Source organism: Platichthys flesus, chromosome 11 (assembly GCF_949316205.1).
Source record: "Platichthys flesus chromosome 11, fPlaFle2.1, whole genome shotgun sequence".
NCBI lineage: Eukaryota > Metazoa > Chordata > Actinopteri > Pleuronectiformes > Pleuronectidae > Platichthys > Platichthys flesus.
In genome coordinates, this window is record NC_084955.1 from 9,497,651 (window position 1) to 9,516,645 (window position 18,995).

Sequence of the window (18,995 nt, forward strand, 5' to 3'; positions counted from 1 at the left end):
TAATGTGTCCTCAGTGGACAGAATAGACTAAATGGTTTTAAATAGTCTAATCTGTTAGAGTTATTCAGAATACAAATAAAGATATTTTCTGCATCTCTCTCTCTCCCTCCTCTCATTTTAATTTGAAGGTTTCAAACTGAACTGAGCTATGACTTCCTGGAAGTGCACGATGGTCCCAACCTGCTCTCACCTCTAATTGGGTCATTTAATGGAACCCAGGTCCCTCAGTTCCTGTTTAGTAGCAGTACCTTCCTGTATCTGCTTTTCACCACCGATAACAGTCGATCAAACAGTGGCTTCAAGATCTTCTACGAAGGTAAGAGTGTAATGCTGTGGGTGCAAAAAATTCAAATAGATTTAAACAAAAACAAACAAGTCCAAGAACATCATGGTTGACTTGGAATTTAAATTGATCTGCTGTTCAGGCAACACTTTCGCAAGGTTTTCTGAAACTGTCTTTTATTACTAAATGTCTTGAAGATGTGTTTCGGGCGATACAAGAACACCAGCGGCCTAACAATTTGGCTCAATGAACTTTGGTTTTCAGGTTGAAAATATTTGATTCAGCTATATATATATATAAATTGATTATTGAGACTACAAAATATTGAAGACTGCTTTCTTGTCCAGGGAGACCAAGGTCCACGCTGCTATTGTAAATACAATCTGTTAACTGATGTTGACTCTTCACACCATTTTCTCAGGCTGAGCAGAAGTTTAAAAACCCCACGGTTTGCATGTTATATAGTCTGTTGTGTGAGAGGTTAAAAAAACAGATTACTCTTGGTGAAATAAAAACCAGATGTCAGGACAAATTATGTAATATAATGTAGTAGCTCATTAAATAGTGTGGAGACAAGAAAGTTGAGATCAAACTAATTTTTCTGGATTTGTGACCCCAGATGTTAGTCTGCTTATGATGGAGGAAAATTGGTGGAATCGCAGGCCGGTCCACTAGATAGAACCAAGGTTAACAGAATCTAAAATGGAACGGGTTCAAAGACCAGAGCTAATTTGGTATGCTAAATGGCCAAACCTAATTTCCTAGTAAAATCTTCTTTGTTCTGAAGGGAGATAGGTTGGTAGTCTTGCTTTCCATAACACTCTATGTGGAGGGGTAGTTTTGAAAAATCAAATACAAAAATACTCCTGAAAAAGTCCTGAAAAAACATATTTTTTCGATTATTCCCAGAAACACAATTTCTCTTGTCACTCAGAGGTGATTCATAGACAGACTTTGTCATTATGTCTATATTATTGACTGAAAACAGAACATAAGTGTCTTTGGCTTATTATGTTTCACTCTCAAGTGTATATCTCTTTTGTTAACGAGGCTATCGAAAAGCAATAACAGTAAGATCACATTAGCTTCTTCCATTGCAATTTAAGACATATGTTATTGCTGAAATGCTTCAGGGAAACCCAGCCTACTTCATTTGTAAAATTGGTCTAACAAAATAGGGATGTAGTGAATTATGCTGTAAATAAACTGAGGCACAGAGACACTACATCATTCCTTCTTTGTGTAATGGATATCAGATGTAATCACATACAAAATACTACAGTCGTATCACATCATCTGCAGGGACACATACAAAATAGTTTCGCTCATGTATTTCTTATAATTATTTTTAGTATTAAGATATAGAATAAAAGATTCATGGAATTCCTGCACCCTAGAGACCAGTGCCAGCAGTAATCTATTGAATGCTCTATTTCTCTGTGTTCAAGCTTCATGTGTTTTATTTAGTAAAACTATCAAGATGAGCAATTAGTATTCTACAGAAGGCTATAGCAATACAGAATAGGATTCTGTTATCTAACATATATTATATCAGGTTAGGCTGTTATAGATTATTAATGTTGATAACCTTAATATAAAGGTCACACAACATATAGTATAACCCAAGTCATTTCTGTGTTACACTGTTAACACTACAACTTCTAGTCAATACCACATGGCAAGCAGCTACTTCCCCAGGACCTTCAGCTAAATAAAATGTCTCTCACTGGACTGTTTATTATAGTGGGGCGTTGAACCTTATCAGATACTACAACATTAGTTTGAGTGTGTTTTGATGGTTGGATTTGATTGTGCTGTGGGTGCAATTTTACAGAAATAAGTACATAAATTCAACACAGTGATCAGGAAATTATTTGCTCCCATTACTTGACTACTCTCAGACATCTCTCATCCCTTCACCAATGCCAGTAACACAATATTTTCCATGCAGAACAGGGAAAAATGTTATTTAAACGGTTTCACCTAGGCCATAGGTTCTCTCTCTATATTCTTGTGCTCCTCCTCATCACCTTGAACATCTGCTTTGGACCTTCTCACAGGCGTCAACTTGCTTATATTTTTCCACAAAGGGATTTCATGATGATGAAATCTTGTTTTCTTCAACACTAAAAGAGCTCTGTCAAAGTTATTCAGAGAGAAACTGTCAAACATCAGCAATGCATCAATGCATTTGTCCATTTTTCTTCCGTCATGATGTGTTGCATTAAGAATATATTTTGCTACTGTCTGAAGTGTAAAATAAAAGTCAACTCAAATATATTGCATTGCAATATATATGTGCACTGATACCTTTTTGTTCTGATGATTGTTATTTAAGGTTCTGTTTGCACTATCTAATACGTCTGTTCTGGCCTAAGCCTTGACAGGAGGCATCCCGGGTTGCCCGTCCTTCGCTCTGTCCTTTACTACATGTTAGTTTTTTAACAGACATGGATGGAAACTGATATGTAACTGGTTGGTGGAGGCAGACAACTCGGAATTGGTAGCTGATTGTGTAAATGTGGCCTAGAATCTTCACTGATTGCAAAAATAGAAATGGCATTTCATTGTCCCTAAATCCTGTATGATATACCTCTGTTGCTCAACAGTCATATTGTATTTGCTGTAGCAAACCTTTGTATAAATACTTAACAGAATCTGACATACTGTGTGTCATTTTGGGAAAACAAAATAATCATCCATCCCTTATTACTATACCACTTATTCTTTGGCGGGTTGAAGGGAGGGGCCAAAGCCATGCAAAATAAAACTGTACTTAATACATGTACACATTGAAAACATGTTGTTTGGTAATTGATGCCGCAGTTAGATTAAAGTGCAAAGGCGACTTTATGCAGTTGTTTAGAGATACATTCAAAAAATAATACTCTGATCTCAATTTCTCTAGTGGTCACATTGGACACGTTCTCCTGTATGGATCCTGGTATCCCGGTGAACGGTGTAAGGTTAGGCCAGGACCTGTCGATCGGCTCCACCGTTTCTTTCCAATGTGACCCAGGATACAGGCTGAGCCATGAGGAGCCACTGGTTTGTGAGAAGAACCACTTCTGGAGCCACCCACTGGCCTCTTGTGATGGTTCGTATACACAACTGTGTTAATTTTGTGCAGCATATTCCAACATATGGATCGGTCACATCCGCATAGTTCATAACACTGCAAGTCTCTTTTCAATGAATGTTAATCATATTTTTAATAGAATTTTTAATATTCTTAAATTGACACTGGGTGACACCAGATGACAAGATATAGTCCCTTTGAATGGCTCAGAGCTAAATGACCCATTCTTCTTTTCCTTGAAATATTTCATGAATGTTAAGTCTTTGAAAGTTTGTAGAATTATGGACACGACTATCATTTGAAGTCCTGATTGAATTTAATACGTAACCAAATTACACAAGCGAGTGAGTTTCCAACAGCGAGTCGGACTGACCAAACAGATGATCATCAAAATACTTTTTACTTCAGCAAATAGACTCAGTTCTTGTGTGACAAGTCACCAGGGGTGTTATGAATCATTTAAAACTGTAGTATATGCAACTTCAAAGCATGAAGGTCAGCATGTACCCGATAGTTCTTATATCTTGAATAATATCTCTCTAGGTCGTGTTTGTACACTTTTGTGGGATTTAGAGGCACAACGAAGGACAGTTGAAGTGATTATTGTTGCAATGTACAACCCGTAAATGATGCCCCTTACTCACGAATCACTCAATTGAAAGAATATAATGAATCAAATGCATACAAGAGTTGGCAAGGCGCTCCGCAAATGATACAGTGCTGTTTCATGTAACTTCAGCCCAATGATTGGCCTTGAAAATTCATTTTTATATCTTGGAGCGTTTTCCTGACTAGGTGTGTGCCAGACTGGTGCCCAGTGCTTTGGCACTTTGCCTATGCAGCATCTGAAGTAGATCCTTTGCCAAGTATACTCATCCACTTTTAATGACTTTATGTAATTTCGGTTCATTAATAAAATATTTGAAATAATTTTGTTGGTGGGTAAGGATTCGGGCCTTGATGTGTTGTGCACGCTGGAGGGCTCAAGGGTGTAAGGAGAGAGGAGAAGAGGAGGCTGGATGTGTGCAGCTGTGGAGCCTCAGGCATCTCAGCGATCTTCCAAAACATCATCTGACATTCGTTACTTTGAAAATATACATGCACAAGAGTTCTACTCCTAATATTTGTCAGCGATTGGTGTTTAGCATCCAGGCTCTTGGCTGCCACGCCACCTGGCATTCAGGCAAAAGAAGAATTGAACACGCACACGCACACAGACTTAAATTAAGATTGAAAAAAGCTTGTCAAACTTCATCCATGCTTTTTTTTTTTTTTTTTTTTTTTTTTATAAAAGCAATGCCCTTTATGTGCAGTGACATTTTATTTGAAACCAAATGACAGGATAAGATAATTGTTTCAGGTTTGAACAATATTCACTTAGACCAGTTAACCTTCAGACGGATTGAGGATAAACCTCCCAGTTCCCGGCACCTAATGAGGGTAGAGCTTTATTTCGTTAACTTCCCTTGATGAGATATGGAGCTTTAAATTATATGTCAATATAGATATGTATGATGGCCATATAACTGAGGGGACACCACATTCTTATCTGTAACTACTTAGCACAGCAGGCTGCTACTGGATTATACTCAACCTTAAAAGCAGCTGGATGCTGTTCTGGGATGATTGTTTCAATTCGGAGAAAAATCTCAATCATTTTCAAATCTAAATAAAATTAAAGTCAGATGCTCTAATCTGCTGAATATGCTGTTCAGTAGATTAATGGATTATTACATTTTCTGACAATGACTCTTAGTTTAAGATACCATAGTAGAAGAAAATATGGATGGATAGCCGAATCAATGAATAATTTATTGTCCTGTTAGGCAGTAGGGCTGGTTTGGATAGAGGGAGAGAAGAAAAAAACATTGTGTTGGCAGAATTACCGGTATTCATAAAAATAGCAGGACAGGATGTGATATGACTGGAATATATTATTCATTTAAATTGCTCCTCTGTCTCCAGGTGAAGGATTTACTGGTTCATTTACAGATTATTTAATTTTTTTTATCGTTCACTATCTAACCTTTCTATTCAGCATCATGCGGTGGGGATATCAGTGGACCCGGGGGGATCATTTTATCACCTGGCTACCCAGAGCTGTATCCCAACTCTCTAAACTGTACGTGGACTGTAGAAGTCAGCCATGGAAAAGGTAAGAAAACTGCCCAGATGTTAAGTCATACATTAAATATACCTTCAACACAGGCTCAAATATGCATTTTTTTATTTTATTCTCTTAAGAGTTATATCTTCCTATAAGAACCTTTATATCTATTTTATGTACTCAGTAAACGTATGCTTATTTATATACGACACACTTGATACAATATGGCCAAATGATAAAACTAAATATTAAAGCAACGCCCCCTCAACAGATTAAAAAAACATGCTGGGTTTTATTATTATAAATAGAAGGGTGCAAAAAGCGTATATATTACTTGAATAAAGAACATATAAATGAACTGACTTTTTTTACATCATATGTTCCCCCCTGTTTTTAAGAGCATGTTGCAGTACTGTGCTGTATAATAGTCGGCACTACACATTCCTCATTTAGATATTTTTTACACCATTAGGAGAATATTGCATTTCATAATTTTTTTTCACCTACCTCCTTTAATGAACTGTTTTGACGTTTCAGTGTTTCACTTGGTAAAATAATTCTGTTATCTCACTTTTATTCAAGAGATGATTCTTTATTTTATTAGTTTAACTCTATTATCACAGCAGTCACTTGACAGTTATTTGATAAGTTACCAGTGCTCTCAGACGTTCGTCTTCATTATCATTTGAAAAGCTCACTGAGCTTATCTCTGTGCCCTACCACTGTATTATTCCTGTATTTTACCATACCGTTTCTTGTTATTCTCTTTCAAGAACCATTGAAAAGCCATGTTGTACTCTTTTAGAATTGTGTCCAAATCAGCTGAATTAGTTGACACCATAAAAACAAAATCGAGGTTTGTTTATTTTATTTATTACTTAAGAAGAAGTCATTGTAATAAGGTGATCAAAATGTGATCAGATCTTCATCTAAAGTATTAGTACATGCAAAGAATGCTTTAAATCTAATAATACATAATACAATCACATCTTCAACTCTTACATTACAATTCTGGTGGACATATTAAGTGAACCCTTTGGTTTGATAACTGGTCTATGGCAGCTATAATTTCAGACAAGCTGGAGGTGCAGATGAGACAATTACAACATTCAGATGGAAGTCATTTTCTGGATGTCTATTTGGCTCTCTGAGTTCTGACTGGGCCAATAAAAGTGGATTTTCTTAGTTTGAAGACATTCTGTTAAGGGGGGGGGGGGGTGCTGTGTGAGACCAGTAACCAATCATCTATCTAAGTCAGGGGTGCCCACACTTTATTGGCTTGTCAGCTACTCTTGAAATGACCAAATCTACAAGACCTACCGACCAAATAATGTTGGTATCCAAATGTATATTGAGGCCGTGTTTACTTTCTGGATGACATATTCATCTACATCACTATTTCACTCATTAATTAGCGACATACCTACTCTATCAAAATATTGGAATTTCACTTCATATGGGAGGCTCTTCATTTATTTTCCATTTGACTTACTCTCTGTACTGTAATTTGCTGTTTATGGAGTACAATCAATCACTTCATGTTTTATTTATTTTATGGCTATTTGGGTTTTTATTTATCAAGTGAGCCAAACATCGTGTGGCCATTCTACACAAGTCAGATATGGAAACCTCTTTTTCTCACATTTTATTACCATTTGTATAAATTACCATGAATGATTACATAAAAATCAAGTAGGAGACATAGTAGAGTCATAGTTGAAGAGATTCAACCAATGCAATATTAAAAAAGAGCTTATTGTACTGATAATAAACCAACTGGCCGTCATGAATGAGATGATCTTATAATTGGGTCTTAGGTATTATGGGGAAATAAAAGCAGGTTGTGCAGACCATCATGATTTGCTAAAATAATATGTAGATTTTCTTTGCTTCTGTCAGTTTTTTAAAAATTATATTCTACCTTCTCGCACAAATCGTTGATCTTGGTTTTGTAAGGTACTGATGTATGTATTTTGGAAAATACAATCAAAAAGGTTTTAAGTTGTACATGGTTTTAAAAGGTTGGCATATTGCAAACTGGTGGCAAGCCTTTGCTTCTTGAATTACATAATAGTGAATGAAAATGCAAGTGAAATAAAAAAAAATTTCAATTTTTCAATCGACTTTTCTACTTCAAATTCATTGTTTTAAATCTATGTTTTGTACCTTTTTAAAATTTAAAATTCACTTTTCATTTCAGTAATAGCATTATGGTAGTTTTTTTTAGTATGAATATTCCTTGTCCTGCAGTAAATGAAAGCATTTATTATTTAATGAATAACAAACATTTTGTGGTTTTATATTTTGTGTAACCTAAACCCATGTTAATAACTAGACTTTAATCATTATATTGACATTTGAAATTACAACTAAAATTTGAATTGTTACATTCAGCATGAGGTCTATGCTCTGCATTTTAAATATATTTTATACACTGCAACTTTATGGAGGATATAGTCAAATTTGTCCAGTACATATTTTGTTCTAAGCTCTGTCTGTATCTTTTGAAGCTATTCTTCATATTTTCTTGAATACGTCTCCTCAATAGGCTTTCTTATTTTCTCCTCCAAGGTGTCCAATTCACATTTCACTCCTTCCACCTGGAGGATCACCATGACTACCTTCTGATAACAGAAAATGGAAGCTTTGCTCAGCCCCTGGCTCGACTCACCGGCTCAGAGAGGCCTGCACCAGTTAACGCCGGCCTGTATGGGAACTTCAAGGCCCAGCTACGTTTCATTTCCGACTTCTCCATATCCCTGCAGGGATTCAACATCTCCTTCTCGGGTATGAATGTATATTAAGGTTCCTATATGGAGGCATGGAGGGGATCATATTGGTAGGTGTATAGTTGGAATTGGAAGGTGACGATAAGGTGTAAAGAATTTTGTCGAGGAAGAAGAAAGATGGATTGAAATGTGGTGGCTGGATTTCAGGGGTAAAGAAGTGATGGGTGAAAAAGACAACTCAGATGATGAGATCAAAAGTAGTAAGCTTTTTTTAAATTGTGTATCAAGTAACTCGAGGAGTGAATTTCCCATGGTAATAGGTGCAGGCTTAAGGTAGACAGTGCCCCAGGCTGTGCTGATCAGAGGAGGATAATTAAGAGACAAGGAGGTCACGCAGGTAGAGGGTGTCCGACCGTGATTGGAATTATCATCTAAGCATGGCATGTGGGTCAGTATCATCAGGACTGAGGAGATAGAGGTACGGGGGGTTTACAGAAATAATGGGGGCCCCCATGTAGAGAGAAGGAAGGAATGTAGCGTTAGGTGGAGATACAAGGCTTAGGCAGGGAGATGGAGAAAGAGGAGATTAGACAGATGGTGATGCTGAGTGAGCAGGGTTGATGGAGAGGGCGGGGAGAGAGAAAGAGAGATTGAGGGAGAGGCATATGATAAAGTAGAGAGAGAGAGAGAGAGAGAGCTCCATGATGATCCTGGCTAAATGTTTGCCTGCTGTTTGCTGAAGTGAAACATAACTTATGCAGCCATGAATATTCATGAACTTTAGTTTTTGTGTGTGTGTGTCCTTGTAAGCTTTATCATTAGCATCTATAGATTTTCTGATTAGAATTAATTTAGTAACCTTTTATGACCTTTGATGAAATTTTGCCAATTCTGTCAGGCCCCATCCTACACTGGGGGTCTGCTGTAACGTGTTGCTGTGCTGATATCGATAGGCCTTAATACAATAGCTCTTCCTTCTGCCAGATACAGACAGTGAGAGGAATAGTGGCCAGGGTATGAACTTCTTCTTGCTACGCCAGAGTTGCATCTAAGTCTCAAATCATAAGGCAACCAACAGCCTATATATATATATATATATATATATATATATATATAATAAAGCTGCCTACAGGCTGGCCGGTTTTAGAGGGCCCATTCTTCATCTAGACATGCTGGGCTAAAGCTTTTGGCATGTATCCTAATCTGATGAAGTGTCCTCGAGCAAGGCAGATAATCCCTACTATCTCTCATATTGTTTTCCTTGTTGGCCAAATGGGTTTTCAAAGAGGTTATTTGAAAATAACATAATTATAATAGCATAATGATGTTATTTTTAAAGCTGATCTTTTTTTGGCTATAATGTTTCCAGAGTATGATCTGGAACCCTGTCAGGATCCTGGGTCACCTCAGTTCGGCTGGCACAATGATTCCAGTTTTGGAATCGGGGACTCGCTGGCGTTCACCTGCAATACAGGCTATCGTCTACAGGGGGCGAAGGAGGTTGTTTGCTTGGGAGGTGGCCGCCGTATTTGGAGTGCCCCTCTGCCAAGGTGTGTGGGTACGTGGTCATCTGCTTTTCTTCTGATTTCTTCTATTGTACAGTATATTTATTATTTTTACCCATGTTAATATCAAATAAAAACTTCAGGGTTCTTTTCTTGGTTTTGGTTTCTCTTGCAGCTGAGTGCGGATCAACAGTCTCCAACAATGAGGGTGTTCTTTTGTCGCCAAACTACCCAATGAACTATGACAACAGCCACGAGTGTGTGTACACCATTCAAGTTCAAACTGGCAAAGGCATCAACATCACTGCCAGCACTTTCCAACTCGCACAAGGTGACATCATCAAGGTAAAGACACAATACATTCACTCCTTGTTTGTGATGGTAAATAAATAAATAAGGTTTATCTTTGTCCCAAAGTGACAGATATTTTCCATTTGACAGGGCTCAACAATAAACACAATTCACATTTGAAAACACGAAGTACATATTTACAACAAGGCTCAATACACATAGATAATCAACAAATAACAAAGGCATATGATTCAGCTCCTGGTGCTTTTTATTATGTTCAAAAGAAGAAACCAGTAAAGGGAGGATTTTGTGGAAAACACCAGGCAGAATGCACAATAGTTTTGTATTGGTAGTCGGATCAAAGGTCAAACAACAGCAGCAGCATCTCTCTGGGAGGGAAGAGATTCATTTTGTTTCTCAAGGGCATTTTAACAGCTTTTTGTAAGCACCACAGATGTGATGCAAATGACTATGTAGTCCTCACTTCACAGCTGGAATGCACTCTTTTTGGGATGCAGATGTCTTGTCTTATGCTTCAATTAACAGCTTTGTCACCCACTATCTGCTTTTCTTAGCAGTGGAGTTGTGTAGACGGTCATCTCTTGTATTTAGTCATCTGGTGAGGATCTGAAATGTGGACTGACCACATTGTAGAGCTAAATTGCCTTGAAGAAAAACAAAACAAAAAACAAAACAGAAAACAAAACAACAAAATGCCCAAGGAGTATTTCAAAGGAAGAGCCCAGAGTTAGTTCACAGTCAATCAGGAAAGATTATGTATATTACTTGAAAAACAAGTATTTCTATGACAAATCATTTGCATTGGATGCATTGGTTCAACACCTTGCTCAGCTGAAAAAGATAAGCAGAGAAAGATTAATACATCTATTTAGCGTGACTCCAGATAACAGAAATGCCTTACTCTCTGCTTTGAGTGATTTCAAACTCTTTTTGGATTTTAGCTTTTTAATATTGAGGAACATTTTAATATTTGCAATTTTCACATCTCATTTAGGACATTGAATTTGTAGTAGAGGTGCCATATAAGAAAAGATATACAGTACTCATAAATTCTTTGTAACTGTCGCTTTCTTTCTTCGATATTAATATTTAATTCTTAATTGTAGACAGCACACACCTATAAAGCAGAATAACTCATGTCGCTCACTGTCTCTAATCAGGTGTATGATGGCAAGGATGGTGCTGCCCAACTCCTTGGCACCTACACAGGCACGTCGATGCAAGGTCTGTCCCTCACCGGCACTTCCAACTATCTGTGGCTGGAATTCTACTCCGACCAGGAGGTGACGGCAACGGGATTCCGGCTCATGTACCGCAGTGAGTCACATTTAATTTCACTGGAGGAGGGGGGACTTAAAGCTTTTCCAAATGACTGAATTTAGCCTCACTTCAGGAGCCAGGCGGTTCAAGTAGCGGAATTTAAAAGAAAATTTTAATTGACCCTTACCCTGCTTCACTGTGTCTTTCACTGTCAGGGTATCCATTAAACACAGCATGCTGTTTCCGCTCCACTCCTGCAGGGAAATTTGCCTTTTTCTCTCCCGCCTCTCTCGCTCTGCCTTCCCCTGTTCCTTCTTTTCCTTTGCTCTCTATGTCAGCAATTGTCTGGCTAACTGTTCCTTATTAAAGCCGGTGAATAATAGTTGTTATTGTTTGAAATCATTGTGTTTGCTAATGTATATGTGCATTGTGCATGCACTGCAGACAGTGTGTGCCTCTGCATATGCATGAGCGTGTGTGTGTTGAAAGTTTGGGTCATTGATGTAAGTGGGCCAGTAATAGATGGGTTTTGTTTCTCGCCCTTAATTGGCTTGCTGACTGTGTATTGTTGCTAACCGTTTCTAATGTATTACTGTGACGAGAGAATGCTTTGGTGACACTGCACTTTGCAGTCCAATTTAAAGTGTTTTTTGAGTTTCACCTGAAATCCCTGAATTCCTTTTATCTACCAGCGGGTTTTGTAGGTATAATTCAATATAGTTATTACCGTGGCATCAGGCCAAGAGCTGCTTTCACTTGAAAAGTATAAAAGCACAAAAGTTTTTAGCTAACTTCCAGTTAGGCTACAAATTATAATTTCTATGGCGAATGTGCCAGATACAAACCACTATAAAACAGTTGACGTAAAATAAGTTTATGGGATAATGTTATTTCAGGATATATATTAATTTACGTTAACTAAATAAATTGGCAGCATAATCTAAATGGAACCACAATTAATTCAGGGAAAATTAAGTTTAATTATGATCTGCCTTTTGAGTTACAAAATTACCTATAATTAAGAATCACAATTTAATTTAATGTATGACTTTTCCAGTGTTGTGCACAAGGTAAATAGCAGAATATAAGCTTGCAGCCATTATCCATCCCAAAGTGCAGTTTTTACTCGGCCCTTTCAAGCAGAATGAATACTCTTTACAACATGAAGAGGATTGACTGATGTGTGAACAGCAAGAGGGCAAGGAGGAAGCTGTGTACAGTCAGCCTAAAACTTGTCAGAACATGAAATCTAATCACGTTTTGACGACTCTTCCACCTGAAGTGCTGAGATTATTTTCCAAATGTGTTGAGTATCTTGCTCGAGATTTATACTGGGCATGACACTTGTTACACCACCATAACATCTGGCTTGGGCACGGACCTCGCCGTGAGAAGGGATGATAAATCAGAGCTGCTGGTTTTATGTGCATTCACTGTTGCTGCATAGCAGAACACTTACATTTAGTACCTGAAAGAGAGCAATACACATAAAGGCCACGGTCAAGTTCAAACATGGCGAGCACAAGAGTTATTGCAACATTTTCTTGTTTGTGGCTTGTTTATTTTATTTCTCTAGTTATCCCCCAAAGTGTTACGAGTGGATGGGCTGTTTCTCAGTCGTGGTAAACGTCCACACTCAATTGAACATTTAATTGTGACTGTCTAATTGGGCTGTCACCCCAAAAGGAATCTTTTACTGCCAAGGAATTTAATGGCAAAGTAACAAAGCTCTCATTTGTGCTCAACTAGAAATTATTTCTCAAAGCTCAATCAATACCTCTTACTGCACAGATCAGTGGAAATATGGTACTGAAGAATGTGTACAGAATGGCTGTCTCTATTATATCTGGTTTTAAAATGCAGATTTTTGTGGATATGTCCCCAGTATTCATGTAATTTGATTCTTCCACTTATTGCCTCCTTTTTCTAATCTCACTCGTCCAGGTTTTGAGCTTTCACACTGTGATGATCCAGGTGTGCCGCAGTTTGGCTTCAAAGTCAGTGACCAGGGTCATTTTTCTGGAAGTGCCATTACTTTCGGCTGTGATCAAGGCTACACCCTGCACGGCAGTGGCATCCTCAAGTGCATGACCGGGGAGAGAAGAGCATGGGACAATAACCTCCCGTCATGTATAGGTAAATCCTTCTACCTAAGTCTTGATGCTGTCTTTAACTGTGTCTATACAACAATGCAAACTAAATCCATCTCTTTCCATCCAAGCGTTTTGGCTCAATATCCGTTTTAATCGCTGTACAGGCCCTGAAAACCCATTTCCTGTGACCGTAAAATGTCAAATTTAACTGTACATAATCAAAGGTAACTGGGTCAGCAATGCTTGTAATTATCAATGTTGTGTTCCACACCTGTAGCCGGGGTTGTTTTCCTCTGGAAGGGAGACACGTGATAGAAGTCTGATGATTCAGCAAAGGCTACATCATTACTCCTAAAACCTAATCAGCAAGAGGTTCTGAGGGCCCACGTCATCATTTACAAACGTAAATGTTTTATCCCACCTAGTCTGAAAGACAGGCCCAGAGTTTTCAAACTGAAACAGGGCCGGCAGCGTTTCCAAACTCAGTTTTAGCAGCTCTAAAACTCTGGAGTACTGCGAACAGCAGGCGTATCCATAGCCAAATTTCTACATTTACAAATAAAAACCTAGTTGTATGGATGAACCATCATTCTCTGTCCCTTTTAGTTGCATTAGATATCTGTTTATCTCTCTCTTGTCTTCTGCAGTTACACTTATTGTTAGTGAGATCAGGTAAACTGTTAACGTTGTGGCTAGCTGTTAATCCCAAGGATTCATACCGATACAAGTTCTCCTTAATTTAACTTGCTAGAAAGAAAATATGCTATTGTAATTTTGTTGGGGAATATAAATGGCTCCGATGTTTTATTGTTAAACATTAACTTCACAATACTTTGTGTTCTTGATGAAAAACTGGGTGTGGGGCCATTAAGAACACAATGCTGAAGAAATTAGCTATTGCTGTGTTTCTCTGAGTCTGTTTCATTTGTAGGCTACGTAATTTAGAAATTTTACCCACAAGAAATTAATCTGCATTTTTTTTTTGTAGAAGCAAAGATGTAATTATCAGAGTGCTCATATCAGATTGAGCCACAGACAAAAATGCACAATCTAAGATGAATTTCATATTCAGAACATGTTGGGACAGACAAATGATAAAGCTATTACCTACACGTTGCTCGAGTCTGGAAAGTGTTGTGAAGCAGTGTCTGTTTCTTAATGTCTAGCAGTGATGGATTAGGGTAAAATATGATTTTCAAATTCCGGACGTGTGCAGAATTGCACTTTAAAGGCCATGGTTTCCCCAGGCCTTTTTCAATGAAACATGTATTTGTTACTTTTTCAGTGAAAGTGCTTCAGTCTTGCATTGTGGCATGTTCAATACAATCAAAAAAAAGAAGAAGAAAGGTAATCAGTCTATTGATTAACTGTTTAACAGTGCTGGATCACTGAACAGTCAATATTAATAGTGAGCTATGTTTCTGTGAGCTGAATTTGAAATGGGATTTCTAGCCCTTTCTCCTGGGCAACATCCCGGCTCCTGTCAAGGACTTTCACATTTGCTCAGTGTTATGACGCTGATTATAGCCAACCAGTGTGGCAATCTAATGTAATTTTCTATTAATTAAATGCTGGTTGTTCTTTAACATAGATAGCGAGATGATAACCAGGGGAGAGACGGGACAGATTGGATAAGATATTCCGTCATTAACATTTGTGGCTCTGGTCCTCCCTGCATTCCAAGGCCCAGCCTATATATTCTCTGGACACAGTATTTTTAAAATTAATTAAAGGCATCATAAGGAGGCATACTTTCAACAAAACAAGTTTTGCATCTGTGAGTTTCTCTGGTCAGGCAGGAAGTCGTTGTTTCATTCCTATTACCCGTTAGTTGTTCATTTTCAGCAGAGTTTCAACTGTTACTCATTAGTCCTCATTGTGGACTCTGACAGAATTTTGGGTTTCTTTGTATCATCACATGGACATTTTCTTCTGTGTGCATGTGGCTGCATTTCCCATTTTGTGATTTGGCTGTTTTGTATCCATTTGTGTGTATGTCTATGTAGCGGAGTGTGGTGGCAATTTCAAGGGCGAGTCCACAGGGCGGATCCTCTCTCCCGGGTATCCCTTCCCCTACGACAACAACCTTAGGTGCACGTGGACAATTGAGGTCAACTCTGGCAACATTGTCAGGTAACTCAATTTGCTGAATATTTATGCATCTACTGTATATCCAGTATAAATGAAAAGTAATAAGCTATGCTTTTTTGCATAGCTTACTTGATCGTTTTAAATATTTCAATTAAAACGTACAATAAATTAAATAAGCAAATTGAATTGAGCATCATTAATCACGTAATATGGCGAGAAGGGAAACAAAACTACAGAAGCTTTTAATAACCTAAAGTTGGGCCTTAAATTATTAAGTCTGCAAAAGAAACAAATGCAGCTTTGGAAAAAAAAGAGACCACAGCAAGATTATCAGTTTCTCAGATTTTACTGTGTTTAAAAATAAATATATTCTTAAACAGACATTAGAAATAAAATGGCTTTCATACATTAAAATAAATCCTGAGTGGTCTCTTAATTTTCTGTGTGTATATAAGGAATCAATAGTAGGACACCCGAACCTTAAATCAAACAGAATGTGACACGATAAAAAGACTGTTGTTTATGAAGAAAGGAATTTGCCTTGAATTGAACAAACGGATGTTGATTAGATTCCTCCGAAATTGACTGAGGTCATTCTAACTTGACCTGACTACAAAAGACAAAAAGAAAAAACACTACAAATGTTTTCACTGAAGTTAAGATTTTAAACATGAAGCTATCGGATGTCATCAAGAGAAACAGCAGCTACATCAACAATTACATCCAGGGGGATTTTTGTGGACCAATGAAACATTTCTTTCATTAAAAACCTCTATTATTACTATGAATTAACACTTATTTACTTAGATGTTGAATTAAACATGCTATGATTCCATAAAGACAGAAGCTGCTTCAGGCCACCTCTTGATGAGACTGCAGATAATTCTTTGCACTTTTGTTTCTTACTTTGACAGAATTTGATTAATTGATAAAACATCTCAACTGAAATGCCCAAAAGCTTGGGGAAATATAGATCTCTCTTTTGACGGCAACCTAATCTTGCCAAGTTCAGCTCCCATAACGCCTGCCTTCTTGGCGAGACTTGTTTGTTGCCTTTTATTCAATTAAACATGAGGGAGTAAACTGTCACTTAAGCTAAATGCATCTCAGTCTCACTCATCATTCTGTATGTTAACATAATGACCTGACTTAACTTAAACTGACAGAATTAAAGCACAGTCAGTAACACTCTCCTGCGTTCCTTTCTCCCAGTCTGCAGTTTCTTGCATTTGACACAGAGGCATCCCACGACATTCTGAAGGTGTGGGACGGGCCTCCCGACAACGAGATGTCTCTGAAGGAAGTTAGCGGCTCACTGCTCCCGGAGGGAATCCACTCCACTCTCAACATCGTCACCATTCAGTTTGAGACGGACTTTTACATCACCAAGTCTGGGTTTGCCATTGACTTCTCCAGTGAGTATCTCCTTCTGAGTAGCTCTAGTAGAGGATTGTACTCTCTCTTGCTCTTTTTGAGACTCATTCTAAAAATTTGAAACATCCGGTTTATTTCCTGGTTTACAGGTGAGTGCAAATAGTCGACAAATTGTCAATAACTAAATAATATATACTACATTTAAATGAGGACAAATGAAAGCTATAACCAAACCTATTGTGTTATAGAATTAAGGAGCTGTGAAATTGGTCAGCAAATAGTGAACTTAGATTAAAAACATCTTAAATCAAGGAAAAATGCAACCTAAAACCAAACATATAGGACCGAAAACATTTAGCCAGTAACAAAGAGTGAAAAGTTACCTGATTGAGTGCCACTGAGCATGTTTATGGATTACCACCATATGAATGTGCTCAGTACATTGCATATTTAGCGTGTTCTTACATGATGTAAGGAAACATTGAAGTGTCACACTGTTGACTTCTGATGAGAATGTTTCTAAATGATATTAAGTTGACCATAGTGAAAGATAGTGGGTTTTGTCATCTTTCATGTCTTAGCATTAAATGTTATCTTTATTTGTGCCTTTATGAGCAGTGAAGTCCCATATAGTTCCTCATGAACGTTTGCTGTCACAATACTTATACAGTTTTAAGGGTAGACGTTTCAAAGCCACTCATGTATTCCATATCTGATGAAATGATGTTCATGTTTTCGTTCTCTTTAGTATATAGACATGGCAGCCTAATGTAAAAATCAATGATGTAGGATTCACTGCATGCGTTTGAGGCTGAAATCGATTCTGGAGATTCACACTGTACTTAAACACCCTCTTGCCTTAGGCAAATGGTTTTTAGGAACGAAAGCATGATGGGAGCAGTAGTCCTGCTGCACTGGCCCCAATCGTTTTCTTAAAAAACATAAAATGTATACATTTTGTTAGTTCATACTTTAACTGCTACAAAACAGAGGTGCCAAATATTGAACTCAGTTGAATAAGTTGAAACCTCTGCAAACAGTCTTCAATGAGTGACAGTGTTTTGTGGTAACCATCAAATTCTGAGTATGAAGTTACACCTCTACTTACCATCCATGCAGAATAGAGGTTAAGTGTGTGATGATGATCCCTTGTTTCACAGTTTTTAAATCACAGCGACTGATTATTTAACCAAGTTTCGAAAGCGCATAATCAAATTTATTGTTCTCCGTGTCACATCCATTAATCACATCATATGCAACATGCTCCTCTCTTAATTCACATTTGTATTTAATTTCTTTTTTTACTTATTTTTGCACAATGTATTTTGTAAATGAAAAAAAAAAGCAACTTCATAAGGCTCCAAAATGCGTAACTTTGTTAAATCTCTCAATAAAGTCTGTGAAGATGGGAACATTTGAAGAATCCATCACATTTCACCAGATCACCCTCGCAGTGCTGGGCTGCTGCACAGCTGTGGTTTAGGAAAACAGATTAGGAAAACATGGCAGGATTTCGGCTGATATCAGCTTGTAATCTGCTTTGTGCTGTAACACTGTTTGAGCCACAGTTTCAGTCTGACAGCTGTCTACCATATGATATGAAACTGTGTGTGCTCTCTCTTGTGCTCATCGATTCCCTGTACATTGCAGGCAGATGTGTGTGTATGGCGGTCACATGTGTGTGTTTGCCCTTCAGGTTCGATAGCGACAGCCTGCAGAGATCCAGGTATTCCCATGAATGGAAGTCGCAACGGTGAAGGGCGTGAGCCTGGTGACTCGGTGACCTTCTCTTGTGATCCGGGATATGAATTGCAGGAAGAGAGCAGAATCACCTGCATCCAAGTGGAGAATAGATACTACTGGCAACCCAGCCCTCCAAGCTGCATCGGTAAGAGAGAGAGCAGAAAAGAGAGTGAAGGAGGAATGTGAGGAGGAGATTGAAAGAGGCATATGGATTGAAGGAGAGAGGGAGCGAAGGAAGTGTAGAGGCTCAGAGTGAAAGAGAGATGGTGAGAGGAAGAGGGAGCAAGGGAGTTTTTCTGGCTGCAGCATAGACTATAATTCTCTCTCACTGATGTCTTAAAAATATTTGGAGGATAAACAGGACTGTTCAGCTGTGTTTGAGTTTTTGCCAACCCTTATGTGGACAAATCCACTTCTGT

At 38.0% G+C, this 18,995-nt stretch overlaps 1 protein-coding gene across 1 annotated transcript in view; it reads left to right on the forward strand.

The window, feature by feature from the left end:
• LOC133965309 (CUB and sushi domain-containing protein 3-like) overlaps positions 1-18,995 on the forward strand; it is a 205,497-nt gene that overhangs the window by 74,767 nt on the left and 111,735 nt on the right. Inside the window, exons 18-28 of the mRNA XM_062399793.1 lie at positions 129-316; positions 3,192-3,380; positions 5,401-5,517; positions 8,041-8,256; positions 9,568-9,756; positions 9,879-10,048; positions 11,176-11,332; positions 13,220-13,411; positions 15,375-15,501; positions 16,672-16,874; positions 18,530-18,721. Coding sequence (XP_062255777.1) covers positions 129-316; positions 3,192-3,380; positions 5,401-5,517; positions 8,041-8,256; positions 9,568-9,756; positions 9,879-10,048; positions 11,176-11,332; positions 13,220-13,411; positions 15,375-15,501; positions 16,672-16,874; positions 18,530-18,721 — 1,940 coding nt within the window. The remainder of the gene's footprint in view (positions 1-128; positions 317-3,191; positions 3,381-5,400; positions 5,518-8,040; positions 8,257-9,567; positions 9,757-9,878; positions 10,049-11,175; positions 11,333-13,219; positions 13,412-15,374; positions 15,502-16,671; positions 16,875-18,529; positions 18,722-18,995) is intronic.